Source organism: Myotis davidii, unplaced genomic scaffold (genome assembly GCF_000327345.1).
Source record: "Myotis davidii unplaced genomic scaffold, ASM32734v1 scaffold77, whole genome shotgun sequence".
NCBI classification, from domain to species: Eukaryota; Metazoa; Chordata; class Mammalia; order Chiroptera; family Vespertilionidae; genus Myotis; species Myotis davidii.
The window spans coordinates 3,174,310-3,184,814 of NW_006289713.1; the positions used below are offsets into that span (position 1 = coordinate 3,174,310).

The window sequence follows — 10,505 nt, forward strand, 5'->3', positions numbered from 1 at the left end:
GTGTGTATTAATGTAGAAAGATTTCTACTATGCAAAGGAAAAAAGCAAGTTATAAAATCATAAATTAGTGTGCATGTTAATACAGAAAATGCCCAGGAAATTTATAGATCTCTCTGAACGTGGAATTTACCAGGTTATTTACACTTCCTTCATCATTTTTCTATTTTATCACTTTTCAAAAACAATAAACATATATTAATTTTCTAAAAGGGGGTGGGGGATACCTAACGCTATTCAGGCAAAGGAAAGGAAGGCTTTGTGGGCGCACCTTCTGAGTTCAGGGTGATGAGGGTGACGTTGTTTCCGATGTTCTGACTTCCCGACTGTCCACAGGTGGAAACGGAGTCACTGGCCTCGGACCCACTCTCCCCATCCTCATTGTGGCTGTCTTCTTGCCCGGGTACCTTCACCACAATGGTGTTCTGCCGACGCCCGGGAACCGCGCTGAGCGGGAAACAAAAACACCACCAGTGTTGTGAGAGCAGCACCACCGACAGGCAGAGACTAGCAATGAGTCGCTGTGTGTTCCTCTTTCCTTCCCTTGTCCGAGGCTAACTTCACACGGAGCAGTGGGCACAAGTCTTCCCATGCACCTCCTCTACTAAGATTAATAGCAATTTGATACCAGTAAATAGTTTGAGGTTGGAAGAAACTATGTAACATTTTAAAAATTTTAAAAAGTGTTTATATCATGAAGTAAAATCACAGCTTTCTGTGACTCAAGGCCTAAATGCTGTTTTTGGATTACAGAGGTATTCCTATAAAATGTTGACATTCACATAAAGTAACTTTTAAGCAATGTCAAAGGAAAAACTACTAGTAAATTAGGAGGAAGTATGGCTAGAGACTTCCATTGATCTAATCCACTCCATACTGTTAGACATTCTAGAAATGACTCAGCCTTTGAAAATGCAGTTATCACTCCCAATGATTTCCACTGACAAAAACCACTAAAGTAGATTTAAAAAGCCAGTCAAGTATCTCCAATGAAATATTCTCACCACCATCAGGGGTCCTATACGAAGCAATGAGATATTGTCAGAAAAACAGGACACAGCCCAGCTCAAAAAGTACTCAAAAAATAAAAAATATTATCTGGAGACTTGCTACTTGCCTTTTTAAAGACCCTTTCAACGGCCCTTCAACGTGGACTGCTAAGCACTGAGAAGGAAAGAGAAGCACAATTTCCCTGTTTACACATTAAAACATGTTTCAAATCCTAGCTCTACCCAGAGAAGGGAGGTATACTTTCTTGATTCCACAGAGGCCTGTCCAGGCTGACTTGGCTCCTAAAGGCTCAGACTCTGAAGGCTGACCTTCACCCGAGCCATCGAGAGGCACACCTGCCCCCGTCTCTTCTCCACCGACCAGACCTCCTCCACCTCTGAGCACCTAGACACCCAGACTTCACCTTGTCTCCCTACACCCCAGCACGCAGGCCCTCAGACACCCAGGCTATGACAACAAAGAAAATAGGACACAGCTGATGGAGGAGGAACAATCTGCAGAGGAGACTGAGAGAACAGGCAAAACAGAACGTTGTGAAGACACAGGTAAGAAACAAAAAGCAAAGAGCCCTCTTGGAGGAATGTTATCAGGAAAAGCTGAGTCCTGACCACTAGACAAGGCCACCTGGAACTCACTTCATCATCACATAAGGGTGGCAAGAATGCCTTTTATACACTCCCATCTCCGAAAAAGGTTACGTTTAAAATGTCTCAAAAGAAAAAGGTTGAGAAAAAAGCCATTACCTTGAAATATCTCCACCACTTAGCAAATTTTCACTTAGCAAATTTACATGAGAATAACTGTTGACTTGACATGCTACTGTACAGACAGACTGATGTGAGTAAGCCATGAGCAGGTAAGAGGATAAGGGCTTGACTGACTATTGTGAAAACACAGCATCATGTCTCGATACCACACACTACACTGAACACAACAGTCCCAAACGCCCAAATGCTGTCTGTCCTTTTTAACCTCTTGCTCTTATCCAGCTCATCTGATGGGACCTTGGTCCAAAGCATGGCACAGCCCCCCACACCACAAAGAAGTGTGGACAGTGCCTTTTGGGCTCAACCCATGTGAGGACAGAAATGCCCAACTGTGCCCAGTTCAAAATGCTGATTTGTCCTCAAGGGGACTCATCACAGTGGCAGTGGCAGTGGCAGTGAAAGGTGGAGATGGTGTTGTGGCTACTGACTTGCTAATGATATTTTCCAGGGAATCCGGTGCCCTGTTGCTCAAGGGGTCGTCCATCTTGGCTACAATGGCGTTCTGCCGATCACTGTTGAGTATTACTGTAGTCTGGGGGACGACGCTAGGGAACAAAAGAATCACAAAGAAAAAGAAGACCTTAAAACAACAACATTCATTGTAAGAGTGCATAAGAGTAATTCAATACAGTCAGCTCCCAATGATGGGCACTAAGGAAGGGAGGTGGCCCCAAGCAGAAACCACGTTTAAAGTAATAAACAATTTACACTGGGCAAAGAATAAATTGAAGGTGGGAATTTTTTATATAGAGAGTGCAACCTTCCTCTTTGTTGGTATTCTCAGTTTGCACATGGGGTAATACAGGAAAGGACTATTTAAACCTTTATACAGAATAGATTGAGATGTCATAAATTATGCACAATTAACAAGGTTTCTAAAGTATCATGTTTCCTGAAAAACATGCTTTTACTCATTCCATCCCAATGGATTCCTACATGACAGTTATAAATGCTACACTTATTAATACCATCCCAAAATGTTAGTGCTGCTCTGGAAAGAAAGGACCAACACAATAGAGGGACTGCGGGTGGGCCACATGGCATTGACCACCTCTAGGTTCCACTGGGAGAATGCAGGAACCAGGAACCAAGGACCTCAGGGTTTTGTTTTCAAGGAAAATTATCACAGGAAAGAACTGAGCTCTCACTGGGCATCTTCCTAGAGGTAGCACTGTGTGTTCACCAGTAGCCAAGAGCCTATCTCAAAGGGCACACTCATTGAGACTTCAGTCATTAATCTTCTAGCCCTCGGCAGTTATGGCTCCAGGAAATTTTAGAGTCTTCTCCCATTGTAGGGGTCAGAGTGCCACAATGAGCACTTGAAACACATGGCAGTATTACTTGAAAAGCATGTCATTCTTAGACCTCATTCTCCAAAACACAACTCGGGAAACAGTGCCTTTACGTAAGATCCATTTAGCCAACAGCACACGTGAAAACCTAGCCTCCTGTCACGGCTACAAGGCTGTTCAGCCCTCTCCCCAAATCAGGGCACAAAAGATTCTGCTTCAAAAAAAGAGCATGATCCATAGCACGTCACTCAAAGGTGTGTTGTTTTTTATTATTCTACTTGTTCTTTGGTGACAGCTAATCACCACCAAACCCTGAGGATGTTGCAAGTTACCTGGGTGCCCTTTGACTTGGCCATGTACCAAGGCTGACGAATTCACGCTTCTCCTATACCAGTGGTCGGCAAACTCATTTAGTCAACAGAGCCAAATATCAACAGTACAACGACTGGAATTTCTTTTGAGAGCCAAATTCTTTAAACTTACACTATATAGGTAGGTACATTGTTATTAACTTAATTAGGGTACTCCTAAGGCTTAGGAAGAGCCACACTCAAGGGGCCAAAGAGCCACATGTGGCCCTCGAGCTGACCACTGTACAGACAAAAAGGCTTGCATACATTTGATATTTCCCAAAGAGTATTCCACGGAACACTAGCATCCCCAAGGGCCCCCCTCACACACTCATTCTTGTTCTCTCTCATTCCATGAGCAATTAAGTAAGTTCTACTAAGTAGACAAGTTCCCTAATGGGGAGAGGTTCCACATTGATTAAAATTCATTTATGCCCATCATCGGCAAAGCTGTTTTAACTAAATTTACCTTTTCCCCCTAAAGACTCTTAAGATCAAGGAAACAATGTTCTGAGGCAACCAGCTTCAGGCTGGAATAAACGTAAACCAGGAGGCACTTGAAGACTTTCAGGAGGTTCCTTGGTGTGGGCCAGTTCCCAGCATCTCAACTGCAAGATCCTTGCCTTCCAGAAAGTACTATTTCCTAAAAATTATTCTCCTTGAGAAAGCATCTCTGGTCAATTTGTTTTACTTTTTTTAAAAAATTACTTCTTATTCTAATTATATTCACTCTAATTATACTCGGGTGCACTGTCCATCTAGGAAATGAACACCTGAGGTACAAACACAGGGCCAGTCTGAAACGTGGCAACACCTCCAATGACCGACTGGAAAACCCTGCGGTGAGCTGTTGTTCCATAGCTCTTTGCTTCCAACAAAACTAACAAGACCTAGTTAAAATATCCAGCTCACAGATCATCAAAAATAATTTTTGATGATAGACCACAACAATTTTTGGCATGTAACTTGAAGACCTGAGGAACTCTTTCCTCTCCCACAGATTTATTTATGGGAACAACATTTCTCAGAACTTAAAACTATAAAAACTAAAAAGAGAAATAAAAGTAATGCTGAATGAACCCTGTCTCATTTTAAGCAATAAGTCATGGATTCAGGAATTAACTAAAACTAAATCCTCACCATCACAAGGATACATTCACAATATAGGGTTATTAAGAATTCATTATAAACAAAAGTAACATATTTATGTTGTTTTGTTCACCTGTATACTAATAATTTTAATAAATGTCTTTAACCCTGGGGCCTTACAGTTACAGGAAATAAATATTTAGCTTCAATTTCTGTCCATATTTCTGTTACTGAGGAGTGTGACAGCCTGTCAGATAGGACAAAACTTTGGAAAAGAAATGGGAATGAAAGTTCAAAAAGCAAAGAAACAAGGTAAAATTTGGCTGTCAGAAGCCTAGTCACAGGATTTTTTAAATGGATGATGGTTTTAGATTAAAGTATTTAAAGAGCAATGAGTCAGTTTTGTTTTTAAATATCAGTATTACAATATGCCAGAAATTACCAACTCTTAACTAATGTAACTTATGTCAACCTCAAAATGTACCAAAGAATATTTCATTTTTCAAAAATTATGAAACATCCGTATCACATTAAGAAGAATGAAATAGTTATCTAAGGGTAGATACTGAAAAATTGTCACACTATTAGGTTTCTTGACTAGGCTGAACTACAGTCCCAGTCAATCAATCAGACACTAATCTGGGTGCTGCTTGGAGGGAATTTTGCAGATGTGATTAAAGTCCTAATTGGTTGAAGTTAACCAAAAGAAAGATACAGTAAAAACCTCGATATAACGGATTAATTTGGATGAGGGGATATCCCTTAAAGCCAAAATCCATTATATAATAAAGTAGGTTTTTTGAATATTTGTTAAAAAACTGACAAATTAGCTAGCTTACCTGTTTTAACTTATGTAGACATGTTCGTGTAATTAAAACTAAGTATGTATGAAAAGCTTAATTTCATAGAAGTTTTCTATATATATTACAATAACTTTAAATTTATACTGAATAGGCCTAGTAAATACATGCATTCACCAGTCACTGTGAGTAAACAAATGTACACAGCTGGGGTGTGGCTCAGCGGAGGTGGGAACATCGGCCAGCACATGTTAAAACTGCTGCAGAAAGTCATGCCAAGTTATAACAGAACCAACTACCGCCCACAATGCAGTGTGATCACATGCTAATCATTTATGGAACATTGTTTACAAGCAGTCTCTTGGACTTAAATATGTAGGCTATACTTGTACGTATGTAATATTTATTTATGCTGGTGAAATCCAGTGGCAGCGTTTTTTCCAACATATGGCCCATTTGCTAAAATTTGTTTAAAATAACAGTGAATAACAACAACAAAAATAAGCTATTAATTTAATTATAAGCAAATCATGGTTAAAAGCATTTTAAAATCATGGTTAATTTTCACATATGACATACAGATTGGGAATTTTTTCTGTTAAATCCAATTAAATTGAGGTCTGAATGACTGAGAGTTTACCATAATGTTGGATGGGCCTGGCCTGATCAGATGAAACTCTTCCCTGGTCTTGGAGACTCCAAACAGCTCCTGCCAGCTGACCATGATGTGTCCTTTCTGTCAACCTGCCCTACAGCCTTCAGTTGCCCCCACAATGTATAAGCCAATCCCTTGTGATAAATTCCTCGTGGGAGTGCTGTATTTCTCCCTCTCTCTCTCTCTCTCCCCCCCTCCCCCTTCTCTCTCTGACTCTGACTCTGACTCTCGCTCTCTCATATCTCCTACTGTTTCTGCTTCTCTGGTTGAACGCTGACATGTTTTGAAATAATTATAGACCCACAGGAAGTTACAAAGAAAGTATACCAAGTCCTGTGTCCCCAGTGGTGACGTCCTATATAACCTGTAGTACAGTATCAAAACTAGGGAAGTGAATGGAACAATACTGCTAGTGAGACTACAGGCTTCATTCAGATTTCACCAGTTTCTATGCAGTAACATGTCACATGTAGTTCGATGCAAATGACATCATGTGCAGATCCACATACTGCTCCATCGCCACCAAGGAGAGACCTAGTGCTGCCCCTTTAGACACACCCACTCTATCCCCTGGCAACCACTAACCTGTTTGTTTTAATATATATTTTATTGATTTTTATAGAGAGGGAGGGAGAGGAATAGAGAGTTAGAAACATCAATGAGAGAAAAACATCGATCAGCTGCCTCCTGCACACCCCCTACTGGGGATGTGCCCGCAACCAACGTACATGCCCTTGACTGGAATTGAACTTGGGACCCTTCAGTCCGCAGGCCGATGCTCTATCCACTGAGCCAAACCAGTTAGGGCTAACCTGTTTTAATGTATAGTTCCAACATTTTGGGAAAGTGATGGACATGGAACCATACAGCACATGACCTTTAGAGACTAGCTTTTTGCACTCAGCAGTGCCCCCAAGGTCATCCAGTGGCAGCGAGTATCAACAGTTCATTCGGTGTTGGTGCTGCACAGCTTTCCATGGAATGGGTGTTTGTTTACAGGTGGACCAGTTTGTTTAACCTTTTATCTGCAGAAGGGTATTGGGGGTGTCTGCAGGTTTTGGTTATTACAAATAAAACTGCCCTGACATTCTTACAGAGGTTTTAGTGTGGTCATACATTTTCATTTCTCTGGGACAAATGCCTAAGAATGTGATTACTGGGCCATATGGCAAGTATGTATTTAGCTTTATAAAATACAGCCAAACTTTACGCCAGAGTGGCTGCACCATCCTACATTCCCACCAGCAACGGAGGAGAGATCCAGTTTCTCCACATCCTGGTCACACTTGGTAGTGTCACTATTTTTTATTTAAGCCATTTTCATAGGTGTGGAGTGATATCTCAGTGTGGTTTTAATTTGCATTTCCTTGGTGATTATTGATACTGAACATCTAAATAATCATATGCTTATCTGCCCTCCTGTATCTCCTCTTTGGTCAAATATCTGTTTTATTTTTTACCCACTTTCTAGTTGGATTGTTTTACTGATGAGTTTTGAGAGTTCTATATTCTAGAAACCAGCTCTCTGTCAAATAAATGGTCTGCAAATATTTTATCCTCAGCTGTAGCTTGTCTCTTCATCCTCCTGGCAGGTCTTTCACAGAGCATACGTTTCTTATTTTGATCAAGTCAAATTTATCTCTTTATGCTCTTGGTCTCAAGTCTAAGAAGTCTGCCTAAACACCCAAGGATTTTCTTCTGTGTTTTCCCCTAAAGGTTTTCCAGTTGACATTTAAATCTGTACTCCATTTTAAAATTAATTTTTGTTCAAGCTGTGAGGTTGACATCGATGTTCATTTCTTTCATTTTGTTTGTGGATGCCCAACTGCTCCGGTACCATTTGTTAAAAGCCTGTTCTTCCTCCATTGAGCTCTTTTGCACCTTTGTCAAAAACTAGTTGGGCATATTTGTGTGGGTTTATTTCTAGGCTCTCTATCCTGTTCCACTGACCAATTTATCTATTTCTTGATTACTTTGTTTTTAAAAAAACTTTGTGTTTAATTCATTCTTTTGCAATCTTAAACCATTATCTATACTTTTACCTATAACTGTATGTTTGTTATTTAAGCTCCTTAATCAAGCCCGACCAGTGTGACTCAGAGGTTGAGCATTAACCTATGAATCAGGAGGTCATGGCTCGATTCCGGTCAGGGCACATGCCCAGGTTGTGGGCTCAATCCTCAGTCAGGGACCTGCACAAGGCAGCCAATCAATGATTCGTTCTCATCATTGATGTTTCTCTCTCTCCCCCTCTCCCTTCCTCTCTGAAATAAAAAAAAATCCTATATAATAAAACCCTAATATGCAAATTGTCCCCTCGGGCCATCGTTCGACCCAGAGACCCGGAGTTTGACTGCCTGCTATGATGTGCACTGACCACCAGGGGGTGGTGTGGAGCATGGTGGGCATTGGCAACGTGGCGCTGGCAGTGGGCGGCAGTGGGGGTGCTGCCAGCCCCTATGGGTCCCGATGAGAGCAGGACCCTGGTGGGATGGTGGAGCAGGTGAGCAGGGGCACCAGACCAAAGCCAGGTGCTGGTTGCTGTCATCAGGGTGAGCTTCTGGTGGTTACTGAAAATTATTTGCTTCCACCTATTGTAGTCCCACCAGGCGCTTGCACCTGCTGCCAGCACCAGCCCCACTCGCACCAACTGCCGGCACTGGAGCCGCCACTCGCAACTGCTGCTGGTGCCTGGTGCTGGCCCTAATCACTCAGCACCATCAGTGGGTGTGAGCAGCAGCTGCTGGCCATGATCACCCTTCAGAGCTTCTCCATCTCCCATCATCCCCTCCTCCTGAGGAGCAATCAGGGCAATGTATTAAACTTTATCAAAATTAAGGAAAAGGGAAATAGCTAGACCCCATAGGCTATCCTGGCTGTTTTAATTCTAATGTTATGCTCATTACACAAGTTGAACACTCTTGCCTAAATAAAGTATCGGAAGTAAAAAAAGGCCCTAGAACAGCCGTGGGCAAACTACGGCCTGCGGGCCGGATCCGGCCTGTTTGAAATGAATAAACTAAAAAAAAAAAAAAGACCGTACCCTTTTATGTAATGATGTTTACTTTGAATTTATATTAGTTCACACAAACACTCCATCCATGCTTTTGTTCCGGCCCTCTGGTCCAGTTTAAGAACCCATTGTGGCCCTCGAGTCAAAAAGTTTTCCCACCCCTGCCCTAGAACTTGGCCCAGTGACCTATGATGGGTGAAACAAGGACCATTCACCCATTGTGGACAGCGACTGTGAGTGTGAGTGCAGGACCCCCATGGACCCAGCAGGACATCCCCAAGGGCTCCATGTAAAAGGAGGCCTGGAAGCCTGTGGGGGCAATGCACAGACAGGTCAACAATCTGCCCAAGCCCACACAGCTGGTAAGTGACACACTTAGATTTGAGTTCAAATCCTCAAGCAGCAGAGCCAACATTCTTAACCAAAATCAGTGAAGCAATAGTCTACAGCCCCCAACTTCTGAAATATTAGAATTTCCTGTGGAAGCTATTGCCCACCCCCAGACAGCCTGGGACTTTGGGGGAAAAAATACAATTCCCAAGATGATTCTGATGAATGCCTCTCGTTTAAAACAACAAAATTACACACAACCCTATACAAGAGGCACAAATCTGTTCTAGCCACTGTTTCCCCACAACACTCAGCACCTTCTCTTCTGTTATTACAGTTTAGTTTGTTATGTGGTTGTCCAGGTACAGGGATCTTTTTGACTGTTTTATTCACTGGTACATCACAGCTGCTAAGGTGAATGCCCACTACATGGTCAAGCCTATGGGTTAAGACATGGGTGAATGGAAGAATAAGCTTCGTATCTGAGTGCAATTCTCTGGTTAATGCCTCTAGATTTCCTTGGTCTCATGCTGCTAATCTGGTGCTAAAAGAAAAAAGGTTAAGGATCACAAGCCAGAACAGAAACCTACGAACACAATGCAGAGGAAGGCCTATGGATGCTGTCAGTGCAATTTCTGAAGATACTAACTGAGTGTGACCTAGATCCTGTGGTTTTACTGGTGTGAGCCCAGCATGTATCACAGAGCCTGGTCAATATTAGACACAGTGAACAACCAACATTAATATTATTAATTTTTTAAACATAAGAGGGTTGAGGAAGATCAAGGAATACTAAACACCTATATGCATGATGGGAACCCTGGGAAGATTCATTTGATGTGAATCCTGAGAAAAAATTTATCTGTTAAAAATGGACTCCCTATGGTCAACTGAGGGCCCAAATTTTAGAAACAACTAGAGGCCCAAAGCACGAAATTCATGCAAGAGTAGGCTTTCCTTTCCCCCGGCAGCCAGTACCAGTTTCCGTCTGGCACCCGGGACCCGGGCTTCCCTCACAGTGCCGGCTTCATCCGGAAGGTTGTCCGGAAGGATGTCCAGTCTTATTAGCATAGTACACTTTTATTATTATAGAGAAGAGCCTAGTAGCCACTTCCTGATAGGGCCTTCTCACATTCTCTGTACCAGGACCCTCTCCTCGCTCTGCCTTGTTTGTTTACACCATAGGAGTAAGCCACTGTAG

General features: G+C 42.2%; 1 protein-coding gene across 8 annotated transcripts in view; it reads right to left on the reverse strand.

The window, feature by feature from the left end:
• BANP (BTG3 associated nuclear protein) overlaps window positions 1-10,505 on the reverse strand; it is a 147,753-nt gene that overhangs the window by 91,975 nt on the left and 45,273 nt on the right. For 6 of the 8 annotated variants that reach the window (XM_006762204.2, XM_006762201.2, XM_006762202.2 and 3 more), the window contains 2 exons: window positions 2,204-2,320; window positions 269-444 (listed from right to left, as the gene is read on the reverse strand). In XM_006762204.2, the coding sequence (XP_006762267.1) occupies window positions 269-444; window positions 2,204-2,320 (293 nt within the window). The remainder of the gene's footprint in view (window positions 1-268; window positions 445-2,203; window positions 2,321-10,505) is intronic. The other 2 variants (XM_006762205.2, XM_006762206.2) reach the window with 1 other exon arrangement.